General features: G+C 37.6%; 1 protein-coding gene across 4 annotated transcripts in view; it reads right to left on the reverse strand.

The window, feature by feature from the left end:
* Nucleotides 1-1,061: 1,061 nt before the first annotated feature.
* The window catches only part of TLE1 (TLE family member 1, transcriptional corepressor), a 76,049-nt gene continuing 59,571 nt past the window's right edge, over nt 1,062-17,539 (reverse strand). For all 4 annotated transcript variants that reach the window (XM_027670785.1, XM_027670784.1, XM_027670782.1 and 1 more), the window contains 6 exons: nt 9,873-10,122; nt 7,978-8,225; nt 6,226-6,373; nt 5,662-5,812; nt 5,146-5,222; nt 1,062-5,002 (listed from right to left, as the gene is read on the reverse strand). In XM_027670785.1, coding sequence (XP_027526586.1) covers nt 4,895-5,002; nt 5,146-5,222; nt 5,662-5,812; nt 6,226-6,373; nt 7,978-8,225; nt 9,873-10,122 — 982 coding nt within the window. In that variant the 3' untranslated portion in view covers nt 1,062-4,894. The remainder of the gene's footprint in view (nt 5,003-5,145; nt 5,223-5,661; nt 5,813-6,225; nt 6,374-7,977; nt 8,226-9,872; nt 10,123-17,539) is intronic.

The raw sequence follows: 17,539 nt of genomic DNA on the forward strand, positions 1-17,539 counted from the left end.
TGTGGCCAGCAGGACTAGGAAACAGATGTTCCCTGTCCTTGGCATGGGTAAGGGAGCACGTCAGATCCTCCTGTTCAGTTTTGGCCCTGCATCACAAGAAAGACATTAATAAGTGTCCAGAAAAGAGCAATGGAGCTGGTGAAGGGTCTGGAGCATAAGCCTTTAAAGGAATGGCTGAGGGAGCTGGGGTTGTTTAGGCTGGAGAAACAGTGGCTCAGGGGTGACCTTATTGCTCTTTACAACTACTCGAAAGGAGGGTGCAGCCAGGCAGGCGTTGGTCTCTTTTACCAGGCAACTAGTGATAAGACAAGAGGATATAGCTTCAAGCTGTGCCAGGAAAGGTTCACATTGGACATAGGAAGAATTTTCTCATAGGAAGGGTTGTCAAGCATTGGAATGGGCTGCCTAGGGAGGTGGTGGAGTCACCATCCATGCAGGTGTTCAAGAAATGACTGGATGCAGCACATAGTGCTAGGGTTTAGTGGACATGGCCATGTTTGGTTAAAGATGGGACTTGACGATTTGGAGGTCTTTTCCAACCTAAATGATTCTGTAATTCTGTCTCTCCATGTATTCCCTGCCATGAACACCTTCTTTCATTCTGGTGTTCATCAGGTTCTATTCTGAGTTGCTTCCCCTCTGGGAAAGATACCATGACTGAAGTCTTTTATAGACCTACATTCTCATATTCTTCCTATGTACTTGCAGTAGAGGAAAAAAAAAATCTTTTAAGGAGACAACAGAGTTGGAGTCAGTCCAGCTTCTCCAGTGAAGTGATTTAAGGGGTAAACACTTTTTCAGTAGTGTGAAATCTGAAGTCAGTACTCTTCCTTATCCTGAAAACATCAAAATCCACCTTCCTCATTACTAGAATGATGGAATTTCCCCATCAACTCAAACTTGCAACAATATAACAGAAAATATGAAGGACAATTCTAACTATGTTACATAATCCCACAGGTTCATAAGTGGGCCAATCTTTCCAGGAAAACAACAAACAAAAACCAAAACCCCTACCAAAAACCCAAACCAAAAATCAATTTGTCAATCTGAGTTTAAACACTTCAGAAAATTTTACTTGTATCACTTGTGTCACAGAAGTGTGACAGAAAAATTATGGTCAATCGTTCATAAATAAAACCATGTATAAGACTAGATGTCTAACACGTATAAGACATATGTAAACATGTATAAGACATACTCTGTATTGATGTTTACATTAAAAAATAACACTACTGTTAACAGTCTAAGAAATTAATATTTTATACCTTTAAAGGAACAAAAGCTTTTGAAATGCCAAATGAGATAAAAAGAACTAATGCTGATGAAAATTCTCTCTCGCTACCAGAGGCTTGTGGATTAACATGGGGAGCTATCATTGTTTGGAATTATAATCAAAAAGAGATAGTCTTACACACTGATAAATGCACTGTGTGGAATAATATCATGACTTTCTGCACAACTGATCTATAAAGGGTTATGACTGGTGCACATATACAAAATGTACATATTAGAGCTGACTAAGGATTTTGTTCAGTTGAATTGATATTACCACAAATCCCCTCTTCATCAGTTGCTGTTTGCACTGACATCCAAAATGTCTTTTGTAAGGACTCCCTACTTCTATCCAGCACTAGCATTTGCCAGAGTAGCATTTAGACATCTCTGAATACTGAGGGCCACTCAGCAAACAAAGACTGTCCCAAAAAGGGGCTAACCAAAGGAATCTATTATGACTGTAAATAAAATGACCAAAAAAATATTAATTACCTACACCATAGTTACTGGTGTACTTCTTTTTTCCATGTGGCCTTTCCAGTGCCTTTGCTGTCACTGCTTATCTTAGTTCATGTTTCCTCATTCAATATGCAATTATTTCCACCCACTACTTTACACAGGGCTATAAGAACTTTCAGAAGCTAAAAGCTTGACATGTTTCAAATCTTGTAGGTTGTTGTGTAGACAGATGCCAAGATTTCACTGAATCTATCTTTTCATTAAAAATTACATCTGCAGGTGGAATAGGCTTTACTGCCTAACAAATGAAAAAACCCACAATGTTTCATAAACCTAAAGTGAAATCTGAAAAAACAAATTGAGAGAACTACTTTATGATGCATGTGCAAGTTTTTAGACTCAAGGTTTAAAGTAAATCTGATGGGGGAAAAAGGAATTAATTTCTTAATTACAATCAAGAAACATATGGTACAAATATGATTAAATTCATTCACAGGCAAAAATAACGTCCAATTCCATAACTGCTCTGACACAATGTGCATTCTAAAAGTGAAGAAGACGAGGTATTTTATGATTTTCCTAATACTATTATTTTAATCCTCCTGATTGCCAAGAACGTGGTCTTACTAGCAAGCACTATGTTGTAACATATAGCACATCCATTATACTGGTGTTATTTTTCTTTAGTTTACATGGATGTGTTAGAACACTTGCATTCTTGGTTCCTCTAATATCAGCTTCAGAGAACGGCAAGAGAAGACCCATAAAGTAAAAGCCAAGGTGACAGCAATTTGGAAAAAATCCAAATGTTCCTAACTACAGCAAATTTGCCGGTACTGCTAAAGTCAATGATCATTGGCAGAATCAGATGTTCAGAGAAACTTCAATATGAAAAGTGTAAAAATCAAGTAAAATCTAGTAAACACTCTTTTTAAAAATTTTCCCTTTTAAAAATGACACAGCACTTCACAGTATTTCAATGTGGCAAATTCTCTGAAAATTAATTCTCTGAAAAGCCTGATGATTCTGCTTTTTGTGTGAAAGCAACATGGCCAGCACCTAAGCTGGTCTGTCATTTTCATACAGACACATATTGACAACACAGCAATTGACAAGGATATAGATACATATGGATAGAACACTAATTTTAAATGTCTAGGAGACCAGATTATCCTGAATGGTTAACATTTTACATTCCAAATGCAAAGTTAATACATTAAGGCTATTACAATTCTAGATGCTATAAAACAGTTTCAGTAGAACAGTCATGTAAATTGAAAAAAAACCCAGTGTCTCTTCAGACTGGAAACTAAGATAAATTTTGCCCCCAGATGAGAAATTCCTTATCTAGTCAATGCATCTGTCAGTCAAACTTGTTTCTTCCTAGATGCCTGTCTTTGAAAGAGCAGGGATATAGGTCATTGTAAAATGCTAGCAAAATGAGAAAGAAGTTCTTTACAGATGAGTCTTAAACTGTCTGGCAGTTTGTGTAATCTGAATTGTTCTGGTTATCTGTATTCTCCATTAGCAACAGAAATTCTAATTAAATTACAGAATGCAGGAAATGTATGGCCCTCACTGGAGCAATAGCTAGGTTTGTCTAGCACACAGTGGTTGAACTCATTTATCTGAAAAAACACAGAATAAAATTAACATGCTCTCCCCTGATCCACTGCTCTTGAGTACATCAAGAAAACTTGAAGATGCATAGCTTTGGTAACTGAATGCTTAGCATGGCTCTTCACAGATGTATCACACTCATGCCACAGAGGAAAGGACTCAAAGGTTTCTCCTTATGAATACATAGAGCCTATAGGCCTGTATAACATTGGACACTCAGGAAAATTAATTCTAATTAATTTGTAGAGTGAACTAGTTAAAAATCAAAATATTCCTTTGTCAATATTCTCACAAGAAATTAAGAGGCAAATTTAACTTAGTTTAGATTAATTAACTTCATTTGCAGCCCTGCAAGTATTTAACATCTTTAAGTGATCCCCTGTAAAACTCACACTTTTGGTAATTTAGTTAAATTTACCTGAGTATCTAAGTATAGACAAGACTTTAAAAAGGAAATGGTCATTAACTACCACTTCTCTGTAAAATATGAAGGATGTAACCTATCTAGCTTTTCTCATCACAGACATCCTCAGTTAATAAATAAAGGCTCTGATGCACTTAGCTGAACTGCAGTCTCACACGAATTCTGTTCAACTGGGGGAAAAAGGAGAGGGAAGTCCCTCTTTTTCTAGAGAAATGAATGAATTGAGTTATGATCAGGCACATATTACTGTTTCTGCCAAAAAAATTATACATAGGACATCAGAATAAACTTAAAATAACAGCAAAGCTTTATGAAATGTTCAATTTTTATATTTACACTATAATTAGTACAAAACTGCCTTTTAAGTTTTCTGTAGCACAAGACAGTATCTACCAGACTTGACACCCTAGTATGTCAAAACAACTACTTTGAAGTATGTTAAAGGAATCTAGGAATAGTTATAAAGAATAAGACACCATTTTCAAACTATACATAGTGTTTGCTTTTGATTCTAAAAAGGTATTTATATCCCCAAAAGGTTTTTAATTTTAAATAAGCGGGGCAGGCAGGGAGGGGGCAAGGGGGAAGACTGGTTGTTGATACTAAAACCTTTACTGTAGTAAACTAAATATATTTACAATTTATACAAATGTTTGACCTTCAACAAAAATATAAAAACATATCACAAGATGCAAAACCATGAAACAAGTTTATCTGAGACACTGTTGCTCTACACAGGACAGAATGCAACTTGAACTGCAAGGAACAGAAAGGTATTTATCCCCCATATTCAGGCAATGAAAAAAATTTGCACAAGGTCATAAATGAAAAAATAAAAGGCTGCAACATTCTTCAGTAGACTTGGCTTTTAAAAACTATGTCAAAAACCTAGGCTAAATCTGTCCATCTTGCCTCTGTGTTCCGTCTGGTCCATGTAGCCAGAACTTAGTTGCTGGATGTTGTCTTCTATTTTGAAAAATTGGAGTAGTTTCATGGCAAGGTCTGGAACCTCAACACTTTTGTTCCTTATAAAAGTCAAACCCCTTCTACTTCCACAATTAAGAACAATTTGGGCCAGTTCAACTTCTAAAAGTTATATCCCCATCATATTTTTCAGTAGATAACTTCATAGACTGTAGCTTTTTTGTCTCCAGAGCCAGTGACTATGTACTTATCATCCACAGAGATGTCACAACTAAGCACTGAAGAAGATTCTTTTGACTAGAAGAAAAATAGAAATATATTACATCATTAAAAAAAGTCTGTTACCCATTTTGGATAAATCACATAAATGAAGATATCTGAGTCCACTCTTGGGACTCTGGGTATTCTAACTTTTTCTTTAAAAGTGACATCACCCTCACCTGGAAGATACTGGCTCCGTAAGGAGTTCTCCATGCATTAAGAAGGTTATCCTTCCCAGTACTCACAAACCATTTACCTAGAATATAAACCAGAAGGACTATGAAAACATGAAATAGAACATCTGACAAATTTTGTGGTTTGAATTCTTATCAATGAAATCTGTTAACTAATTACCATTATAAAAGCTCTCACCACTAATCAAAATAATACTTTTGCTTACAATCAGTGTGGACACTCATGCTTTTGCAGTGCATTACATACTAGGAAATCCCTAGACTCTGTAAACAGAAATAGCTTTTTACACATGAATCAATCCTCACAGCAGCCTTTAGACAAACGGATGGCTGTTTGTAGATAAACGCATGTTAATTCATAAAGCAGAGATATTAATTCATTACTTAAACTGAGATACTAAATAAATTTTGATGATCAAATGAGCCATGGCTATATAATAATTAATCAGCAAAACACAAATTAGAGCCCTGATCTCCAGTTCTGTGTTCAGAGCAACTTACCACAGTAAGCAAACTTGAGTGACAATACACAACTCTCATGAAGGTGCAGCTGATATTTGTCCGGTTTATTTACATGTAGCACTTCTACATTGCTGCTCTCCATTCCCACAGCTAGCCATTCACCAGTAGGGCAATAACCAAGGGAAAATATCTGAAAATTATACCACATTTACATCTTTTATTAGAGAACTAAAGATAGTTATAGAAAACTATCTTTAGAGAACTAAAGATAGTATATAGAAGTAAAGATAGTTCTTTCTTCTGCAGTTAAAATTAATTGGGAGAGGGAGAGAGAGAAATAAGGGCAAATTCAAACAGTTCAACAGCAAGACTGCAGAATAACTCCTGTTCTTACCTATTAACTTAGGAAAAAAGAGCAGTGTCAGGCTATCATTTTGTTCTGGATTCTAAGCATATAAGAAAGCTTCAAAATATTGTGTTGTGAGCAGCCAAAAGGAAGAGAGGGAACAAGAGTGCCAATTGCACTGGGCTCAATCTCACCTCTCATCCTGTGTTTCCTTCTCACAGCACACAGTCCCCCAAGCTGAAGGAAAATCCTGTTACCTGTGATGTGAAGTCATGCTGTTGTAGCTGTCTCCCCTCTCTCAAGTCCCAGGATCTGACAGTGTTATCCAAACCGCCTGTCCAGAGCTTAGTACCATCATTAGAAATGTCAATACAGCTGGCTCCATCTGTGTGGCCCTGGAATTGCCTGATAAAAAAAACAGATTGAATAATTATTTCCTGCCAGAGCTCAAGGTAAACACTGTCGTAGTGTTAGTTTTGGACTCTGTACATGTGTGTCATCCCTTCTGTGTCCGCTGATGAGCAAGAATCAGCCCCTCCCTTTTACTGAGCATTAAATATCAGTATTACAAAAACATTTTCCAGGTGCTAGAGGAATGAACTGCATCATGGCTAGCTGAATAAAGTCAAAGCTTTCCTATCAGGTTTTGAAAAGCAAAAAACCCCACCTTGTGAGAATATTAAAGCACAGTAACTATAGTTAAAACCACTAAGGACAACTCAGATTAAATCAAGTGCTCAGGGAACAAAACTTCCAATTTCAGAAAACAGTTTCTGTATTTTTCTTTGGCTGCAAGTCAAGAAGATAAATAAAAGGCAGATATTAATAGAAAGGGATCCAGATAGTTAAACTCTAGCATTGTTGAGTCACAAGGTTGCATTCTCTGTGGCAGATTAGAAAAATCTAAATGGTGCAGTCCTTCTCATTAGCAACTCCCAGCTTTCAGCAACCAGAAGGTCATCTCAAGTTTTTCTTAACCCTTTGGGAAAATCCTATGCCTCAGTGTGAAAGGTGGAGGGCAGGTGGGGAAAAGACAACTAGCTTGGGAACAAAGGGTATGAAATCACTAAGAGCTGCCATGGAAAGGTCACGAGGCACATTTTGTTTTGTAGCTCTGATCTCAAAATTCCATGTGTCAGCAAGATCAGCCAGCAAGTGGTGGGAACACCTACAGTAAATATTTAAAAACCAAAACAGTTACAGATGAAGAAAGTGCACCTTTACAGGGACTAAGCACGTACAGGGCAAACGGAAGATTTTATATGAATAAAATTGTATTTATTGGCTCAGAACTTCAACAGAAAGTAAAATTTGCATGGATGTTAACATGATTATTTGCATATAATTTTAAGCTAATTATTGATATACAGAAACTTTAATTGAAACACAGCAAACTAAGCATATTCTTTAGTGTTTGTGTTCAGAACTTTTAAAGTAACATGGCCTTTCCAAAATTAGACTATCTCTTCTCTATTGTGAGCCACCACTTCTTTGGTAAGCATAAATTTATAAAATTTATATTCTAGTTAACCCCTGTGCTATCCTAAAGAACTGAGGTTCCACACTTCCATTAGCTTCTGTAAGATTCATTTTCCTACTTAACACCATTAAATAAGAATTGAAAATTCTTTTTATTACTTAACAAGGTTTAAGACAAAGGAAAAGAACAAACCTCAGAGTTCCCTAAAAGGCATGTTCAGTCTATACTGATCACAAAACTGCTTGTAGAAACCTGCAGACCTATCCCAACTATTTGAAACGCACAGAACTTTTACACTGCCTGCAGTAGGTTATGGACCAAACCATTAGGCCCTGAAAGCACATTATCCAAGACTAGGCTGAAGCTACCAAAACTAGTTTCTGCCTAACTTGGGTGCAAGCCATATTCTTTGAATAAAGAGATACTATTTACTTTGCTGTCAGGAACCCTATTCAGGTAGATAAATATTTATGTAGCTGTCCAAAGCACAACTTCTAAGAAAATCTTCTGTAAACAAGTAATGACTCACCTGACCAATGTCTGATTGTGCAGATCCCACACTGCAATGTTCCCATCACTGCAGCATGAAAAACACACCTTGGAATCAGGGCTGATAGCCAGTGCGTAGCAGGCAGGTGCTGAGGATGTCAGCTCTGCTTTTATACGAGGAGTTGGTGCTGCCAGGTCCCATATGGATAATGTGCTGGCTTCCCCGCCAACTATAAGGGTGCATCCATCAGGCAGCAATTTACAAGAGCGGATGTAGTTATCTCTGTTCTGTACAACACAAATCACCTCAGTTATGTTAATACATGCCTGCCAGTAATGACCACTAATATGACTCTAACTACATCAAAGTTTTAAAGAGTTTGCTATTTTTATCATTACCAAAGTACTGAAGAGGAACCAGCAAATTCTAAAAGGTTTCAAACACCTACTTGTCATCACTAATTAGAGACTGCAACTGCAGAAATTAAAACTGCAGACTCCTGTTGCCACAGACTACTCTGTTGCAAACCTGATGAATGGCAAGTTTTCTATTTCATTACATAAAAACAGAGACAAAATAAGCTTGCATTTCTGCAAATGCACTCCATAAGTGAAGGCCACCAATAGTAGAAATATTAAAGCAAATGATCTTTCATTTGGCATTTAGACAACTCTATAGGAAAATATAGTTCAAGTCTCATGCCCTTCAGGTTTTGGAATTTTTCTTTCAAATCCTATTTTGCATTCACTGTATTAAAGATTAAGTATTCCCATACTGGTCTTATGTTTATGTTGGTCCTTTGGTGTTCAACATGATTCTTATCGTACTTATCAATTTCGCGTTTGTGATACTATTGCTGGTTGCGAGGTACTACAGAAGAGTTAGTGACAGAAGACACTTCTACCTTCACTTATTACAAGTTTGCTTGACTGGTAGCAGTTCTTTAGTAAATGGATGGTTAAGATGCATAACTCAAAACAAAGAAAAAAACACTTGAAAAATGTAGTTAATTGCATTCCTACTGCTATTTTTTTTTTCTTAATTCAGTAAGCAGTGCAGTGGAAATGTTGGTTTAATCAGTCATTACTGCTCCGTAACTGAAATTAAGGCTCTGTATCCAGACACATACCTGCCACAGAAAAGAATACCTATTCAATTGCACTGTTACTGCTAGGCAATTAACAAAAGGATAGCAATAAATAAAGGGTAAAGGTGAAAAAATCAAAATCAAACCAAAAAACTCAGCCCATTTACTGAATTATTTTCATTCAGAATACATATTGCTGTGCTTTATGACATTAGGTCTCTTCAATTAACATTTCACAAACACCTACACTGCTTCTGAAGAGAAGAATATTTTAGTGAGCCACAAGTGAACCTTTTTTGAGTTAGCTTTTCAGCTACCTATACTACTGCACCCAGTCCCTTTTGTATCCTGCACATGTGATAACAACCAACCTATATGTATAACTTGTGGATCATGAACAAAAGTATAGACACATTTAAAGTGATCTTGATACCTTATCGCATTATTTCATTGTCGCTGTTACCATCTTACAAAACATGAGATTGTCACTCATCACGCAAGTGAAAGAACTAGGAAGATTCTGAGCAGCCTTGCATAAGCCAAGCTGCATTCCTTTTGAACTTATGCACAAAAATCATCAGCATAATGGGTGGAGGAGGGGGGAAGAGGGAGAAAAAAACATTCTACTCAGAAATCTGATCTGTTATTTGACCCTTAGTGATGATATTTATCCCTAAACAAACCAGCAATATTCTCTGTAACCTGTTTTGTGCTAAAAAAACCCACCAGGAAACAGATCTGCCTACTATTTCCTTGTCATATGAACAAAATCCAGTCAAGGACAGCTATTTCCTTATTGATTCTCTAAGGAGAAGCTACCCATGTGGACAAGTTCCTGTTCACCTACCAGGCAGTCCAGCTGAGAGACAGGGCTCTTGTTGCCAGGCTGGCTGATGTCCCAGACTTTGACGCACCCCTTCCCACCCGTGTACACGTGTCTTGTGGGGTTGCTGATGGTAACTGCACACACAACTTCCCCGTGGTTCAGAGTGTTGATCTGACGGGCATGGCGAGGGATTCCTGGACCGATGAGGGCATCTGGAGGGAAAGGAACTGGTTGCATCTGACCATCTGCAGTAACATGAAAGGAGTAGGCTCTTTTGGGGAAGAGGAAGAAAAGAGAAAACAAAACAAACACAAAAATCAGCCATTACAGTACTATGATGCAAGAAAAACACAATATTTTTCATTTTAATTCTTTGCCAATCATCATTTCATAAAAACCAGAGCTATAGTGCCAAGTAATACAGGCACATGAAACCTCAGAGGGAGATAAGGATTCACAAAAGAATTTTTCAGCTTGCCTCAACGTAAGTGTTTGTGTAGTGGGGAAGCAGGTTAAATTCTACCCTTAAACCTACAGCCCAAGGTCATGGCTGCTATCCCTCAATCACCTGAATAATCAAAAGAACTTTCAGCCCCTGGTTTCTAGCCAGCAGTTTCAAGTCTCTACACCACAAGTCCTACAGCAGCAGTCCCTCACCTGGTGCTACTGTCTCATCCTTCTTCCAGGAGGCTTGCACCTGGTGCCTTGCAGTAGCACTAGCCAAAGATAAGTTGTGCTTGATTTCTGCATCTTAGTTTTAACATCACCACCAGCTGTGCTCACATGCCCCTCTTTCTACCTTGTAACTAGTGCTTTAAGGAGAAAATGGAAACATGTAGAGTGGTTGTTCACACTTTTGCTCAGAAAGCTGATACCATCATATCATAATTGTTTTCCTGAATAAGTATATTGGAAAAGCTGAAAGGCTCAGTTTACCAGATAAGTCTTGGCTCTTCTGAAACACCTTTATTTTTATTCAGTGCATGATTTCAAGCACATGGAAATTGAGGGCTGAGGAAGTGAAATCCCAGCACTGAATAAAAACACTCCTCCTTAGGAGAAGTACCATGAAGAAATTATTTCTTCATGGTCACTCAAATGCTGAGTCAGCTCTACTCAAGGACAAGGGCACAAACACCAACTAATAAAGGTTTCAGGTACAGGGGTTTCTTCATTTGTTTTAAATAATAATGAAAATACTACTGCAAAAGGCTGGTTTTTGTTATACTAGTGAGCTAGCTTTGTAAAAGAGTGAGAAGAGGAGAGATGAAAGAACTGTACAGTTCTTTCATACAAAAGATAACAGTGGAAATGGTCACCCCATGAAATATCACAGTTTTCTCTGAAAGGAAGGGTAAAACCTGGTGAACAGTAACTGGTTTAAGACAGAGAAGAAATTAATAGTGCATATACATGCAATATCTGTACTTCATTTATGTTTCATGGTAGGACATATGAGCGGAAAGACTGCTCAGAGAATACACAGAAACAGAGGATGAGCAAGTGCAAAAGATGGCAGATCTTTTATGTCACAGAAATGTCAGGAATGGGAAATGTAAGGTAAGAAAGTAAGTCTAAAGTTCACTCATGTATACAAGAGTATATCAAACGTATTTTGTCCCACACCACCCTTGCTCTTTTTTGTATGAAAAATTACAGTAATAATAAAGACTTAACTAGAAATTTGTATCCAAGAGAAATAGAGACAAGACTGTCCTGAAGTAGCTATTCACTAAATATCAGATCAGACACAGGATGGGAGACGAAACAGAACAGGAGTGGCAACAAGACTGCTTGAGGCTGAACAACTGCTCAGGTTCATCTATAGAATCCAACTAAAGAGTCATAGCACTTAGGACACTGAAAAGCTGGGCCCCATCCTGGGGTCCAAATCTAAGTCAGTTGCAGAATATTTGTTAGCAGTAAGAGTACACAGAACTACACAACTTTGAAGTCTCAGCCTACCCTTGCTTTTATCATGGACTGAACTAAGACAATTAAGCAAGTATCAGGCAATTCTTCCAGCATGTTCAAGATAATTAATTTACTTGTCCGTGACTTTTTTTTTAATGGAAGGTTATAGCTCAAATGTTCTGTTCAATTCAAAATACCTAAATAATTGGTGTTTTGAAATGCTTAGATGCATACACAGAGATTCTCAGTTCTTGATGACATGGGGTATCAGGAAGACAACAGAACACTTTTCAAGTACACAATTTCGTGTGTACTGCAGAATTGTGATGACTCTCCTGCTCTGAAACATGAGACCTACCCAGTGTATGTTTCATTATGTACAATTTTACCAGTATGCCTGTGTTTAAAGTGTGGCTATACCAGTCATAGAAATAGTCTGTCTTTATCATCATGAGCTGGCATTTGCTTCCAATACTAGTTGATCAGGACCCAGGATGACTGAGTTTGATGGCCCAACAAACAGACAAGTGATAGTTTTGTACAAGGCAAGAGAGATTTTTCTACAATGCAAGTTATCTGCAATTCAGTGTAGAAAGAAATGGCTAGACTTTGCCAAATCCCTCTGCCAAGACAAGCACACAAAAAAGTAAATGCTCCTGTTTGCTTGAAGATATGCGGCATGTAATGCTAACATCACCACTGCCAGCATACTTATGGGTATGGTGGTCTAGTGACTTGTATCTGCTAAGTATTATGGTATAACTTTTTGTTACACATACCTTGTAACTTTGACAACATTTGCATTGTTTGCCAGACTGGCTCTCTCTAGACAAGGAAAGCTTCTGTCTCCAGAAGAACACAGTACTGGTGACAGCAGTGCAAATGACTCTGCAGCTCAATCACTTGTCCTTGGCTTCCTCTGCACAGGTCACCATGGTAAGAGGGCCTACTCTGCTAATTCTGGAAAGGACTGTACTTACAGTGCTACACTAACAGAAAATTTCATTTTTAATGCACGAGACATATTCACAGGCTGAATTCTCAAAATTGACAAGCATTTTCACTGTCCAGCCTCAAAAGCCCAAAAAAAATCCAGCGAATCCTTGAGTTCTCTAAAGCTCAAGATATTTCTTAACAGGTACCAATTGACCACTAGCTTTTTTTAGAACTGACAGGGTCGGTTAGAAAGTGTTGTTCAGCCTCACGACTAGCACAGATTTCTGTCTCACTCCAAGCATTCTGCCTATATGATAGATGGCTATCCAATCATGGATTCCATGAATATCCATCTTTGGCCAAATGACAGTTAGCATTAAGAGATCCCTTCCTTGTATTGGGCTAACAACCACAGCAAACAAAGAAAATTGTCTTATACAAATGCACTTACAATTTAATATAAAACAAGCTAAGTATATATCAACTAATATGTAAATATACACTTGTAATTAAATAAATATTATTAAAAGAACAACTACAAGACAAACTTCTGTGCCTTTTATTTAGAAGAGATCTGAGAAACAGTATACTGTCACTTATACTATTTCTGAATAACAGAAATATTCTTCTCTCTACTTCATCTAAAGACTTTTCTTCATCTGTGTCAAAGCAGCACGGAGAACCCACAGAGTTCCTATACACAGCAATACAACCCAGTTTCTCAGTTTAAACCTCCAATTTCCAAATAAGTATATAGCAAATATCACCTGACATGCTGAGGAGAGTTCAGAATAATTAATTCACTGCTCAAGAACGTAGCAAATAAACTAAACTATCTGCCAGCTACTCCAAGTATTCAAATTGATATAATGCATACAATTCCTGCCTAATTAAAGTGCCATGTCTTAAAAAAAAACAAGAAAACCCCCACAAAAATACACAGAACCTTTTACTTCATTCCTCCAATTCAAATAGAGTTCTTCAGCTAGCACAAAAATACCTCCAACAGCAAAACACAAAAGCAGAAAGTTCCTTCTACTCATGAGTGCATTTTACTTTCAGCTTTTCTTTGCACTTCAGCTCATTTTTAATTCTAGTTACCACAAGGAACAGTCAATATCTGAGTGTGGTGTTTCATCATATAGAATAAAATACCAAACAGTATTTGTACAATGTTCAACTTCATACATGTCATCAAATAATTCTATCCAGAGATATGTGGCAGGGACACACACTGCCCTTGCTCTCTTTCAATACAATAAAATTAGCCTTCCTTTACAATATCTCTCATTGTACATTCACTGAACAAGTGTAAAGACTGGTAGAACTGAAATCAAGCAACTCCAAAACAGCATACTACACCACTCCAAAACTACTAGTCAGCTTATAACTAGACGTTGGAAGAGTTAACATTTACCACATGAAATTTCCCTTTCCTACTAAAATGAGAAACATGCATTTTCAGCTCTTTCTAGTGTCTGGGAAAAAAATACTGAGAAATATATTTATCCTCAATGCTACCACTAAGTCACAATTTAAGACACCAAGGAAGCAATACTGTGGATATAAACCTTAGCACTAATCTTGAAAATCTGTGTTCAGTCCACAATCCAACTATTAGAAGGTATGATTCACATCAACCAGAAAGACTAAAAACCAAATAAGTACCTTGCTAGAAATACCATGGAAAAAAAAAAAGTTACAGTGACACACCACACACCACAAACTTACAGTGCAGTGCATAGTTAGATGCATCAAAACAATGGAGCACAGGACTTAGACACCACATCTATGTCCAAGGGGGTTCTTAACAGGTTAGTAATTTTTCTAACAAGCTAGTCATTAACAGATCTCAGAACACACACGGGTTAAAAAAACCTGTGTTCTAACAGAAATGTCTGTCTTTTAGAAAGAAAGGAATTCAATTTTTCCTCTTGAAAGGAGGACTGGGTGAAAAAAACAGTACCGGTATAACTATTGATAAAAATGTGAAGCCTTGAGCATATGGGTGGGGATTCAGTAGTTCAATTTGAAAAATCTCTTTACCACTTGCAACAAGACCCACTAGAACTCCATATCTCATAAAACAAATTCAATGTGACACCTTGACTGCACTCTAGGAAAAGTCATGCAGTCATGGCTAGGCTTCGCGAATGAAGATTTGGGAAGGGTTCTACCCACGTTTCTTGCAAGCGCGTTGGTGGCTAAAAAGGCCAATACGAGAAAGGCATGTCCGGTTGCAAAAGGCACAGCAGAAAGACTCCTTAGATGGTATATTCTGCAAGGCTCGATTCTTTCTGCGTTGTCTTTTCTCCTCAAGAGTGATCCTGCATGCGTTCTGAAAGGAAGCAGCAGCATTATAGATGGTGTGTCTCCAGACCTCCCGATTGGAGGCCAGAGGAGACCAGTTATGGTGGTCAATATGGCCAAGGCTGAGATGTTGTTTCAAGGAGTCCTTGTATCTTTTCTTCGGAGCTCCTCTCTTGTGGCAGCCGGTGACAAGTTCACCATAAAGCAGGATCTTAGGGAGGCGGTGGTCCTTCATCCTGGAGACGTGCCCTGCCCATCGCAGCTGCGTTCTCAGTAGCATGGCCTCAATACTTGTGATTGCTGCTGTTCAAGAACAGATGTATTGGTCACATAATCTGACCAGTGGATGTTTAGGATTGTACGGAGGCAGCGTTGATGGAAGCGTTCTAGGAGACGCAGGTGCTGGCAGCAGATGACCCATGATTCAGATCCATATAAGAGAGTAGACAGCACAATGGCTCTGTAAACACTGATCTTGGTACTTTTCTTCAAGTGTTTATTATGCCATACTCTTTTATGGAGTTTTCCAAAAGCACTATATGCCTTTGCTAACCTGTTGTCTATCTCCCCATCAATCTTACCATCCAAGGAGATGAGGCTGCCTAGGTAATTAAACTGTTGGACTGATTTGAGCACTGATTGGTCGATGGTGATATGGGGATGATGGTGGACTTCCTGAGGTGCAGGTTGATGGAGGACTTCAGTCTTCTTTAAGCTGACTTCCAGCCCAAAGAGCTCAATGACTTAGAAAATAAACGAGGTGTACTCCACCAGTTTGTATGATTATATCACTCATGTACTCTGTACAGAAAATACAGGAAACAAATCTAACATAGGTGAGATACTCAAAGATGCTGCAGGTAGTAGAAGATATCTAGCTAGCTGCAGCCAATCAAGCCTAAACATGAGATCATTCTAAAGTTGTCAATGGAAAGAGAACAGATGAGTTTATGGAATTTCAGGCTTGACTCACCAAGATAAACAAAGAAGTAATTTTAGAGGAAATGTACAAGTAATAAGACCACAAAAAAGCCCAAACATTCTAGAACACATTAAATCACGTGGACAGCAGGGAGTACGTAGCAAAGTAGGTAATATATGAAACAGTGTGAATAAAGAGCTAAAAACATTAAAAACAAAAAAACCCACACTGTCCCCCTCCCCCAAAAAAGAAAAAAAAACCCCAAACCAAAAAACCAACAAAACTCCACAGACAGTCACTTAACTATGAAATACCAGGATACAAAGTGGAGCAGCAGACATGCACTATCCTTTTGTCTTGAACAGTGTAACAACCAGAACTCGGCTACAGAAAAATAGGGTTTGATAGCTTACAATATAAAATATTTCCAGGTATTAATAATGAAATCTGAAGTCACTGAAAGCTTATGAATACACTTATTTAAAAGTAAAAACTTACAGCCATTGGATTATGCAATCTTCAAAAGCATTTTATGTAAGTATGCCAAATTCCATTAAAGCCAGCAAGGGTGAGTCTGGCACTTAATAAAAGAATGTTTTGAGAACAAAGCCTACTCCTTACTGCATTGAATTTAAAAACACCACCATCTGATATATAACACCAACTCACTGAGCCCTCACCCCAGTATTCTTGTCAACATACCACCAACTTTAAGTAAAACCAAGATTTAATAGGTTTTTCACACTGCCAACAGATTGATAAGCCTGTTCTCAGAAGCATGGTGGGTAACAACAAAAACACATTCAGGATGGCTTTCCAAATAAAGTCTGCTGCTTTCCTACAGTTATAAGAAAAGATCAGAAGAAAATACAGCTTTTTTGCCTGTAATCTGGTGTACTTTTAAAGATGTTTGCAAGATTGACATTAAAACATATCCCTAGTTATTAATAGGAGTTTAAAATGAAAGCAAACAAAAACATGTGAGCATATAACTTCCACCACCGCCTGTCTTGGAACTTAGACAGTATCCTACCAGTAATAATTTCTGAATTTTTCCTGAAACTGCAAAAGGAAAAATTAAACCAAGACCAATTGGTAAATAAGACACTAGAAACATGTAACATGAACATTGAGCACAGAAAGTGCAAAATATGAGTTTCAAAATTATATAAGCACCTGGCTAGAGGAAAACTACTCTAATTGCAACTTCCTGTTGAAAGAGAAGACAGAAATGACCGCCAAACATAAGGGGACAAAGAAGACGTTTTAACAGTGTTGGAAAACCAGTTATAATTCTCTCTGCCTCATTCTCTCCAGATAAACAGCTGAGTCAAATTTGCTCTGGTAGTACCTGCACAGACTACTTGTCCAGAAATACCTAAAAAATAATCACGTATTTTAATAGGGCATACATGCTCATGAGTCTACTGCGGTGGTAGGTTCAGTTTCAATGGTACATCAAAGCCACATTACCTAAAAATTTAGTGTATGCTGGTGAATTTATTTTACTGCAACATCAATAACCCACAGCATTGCAGAAGTATTTTATTTAACAACTGCTTCATCAATAACTAAAACTTTTAAATAAAAAGAACCTGTTGTCAAA

The sequence above is a fragment of the Neopelma chrysocephalum genome, unplaced genomic scaffold, assembly GCF_003984885.1.
Source record: "Neopelma chrysocephalum unplaced genomic scaffold, ASM398488v2 Primary Assembly neopelma1_96936, whole genome shotgun sequence".
In the NCBI taxonomy this organism is placed as follows: domain Eukaryota; kingdom Metazoa; phylum Chordata; class Aves; order Passeriformes; family Pipridae; genus Neopelma; species Neopelma chrysocephalum.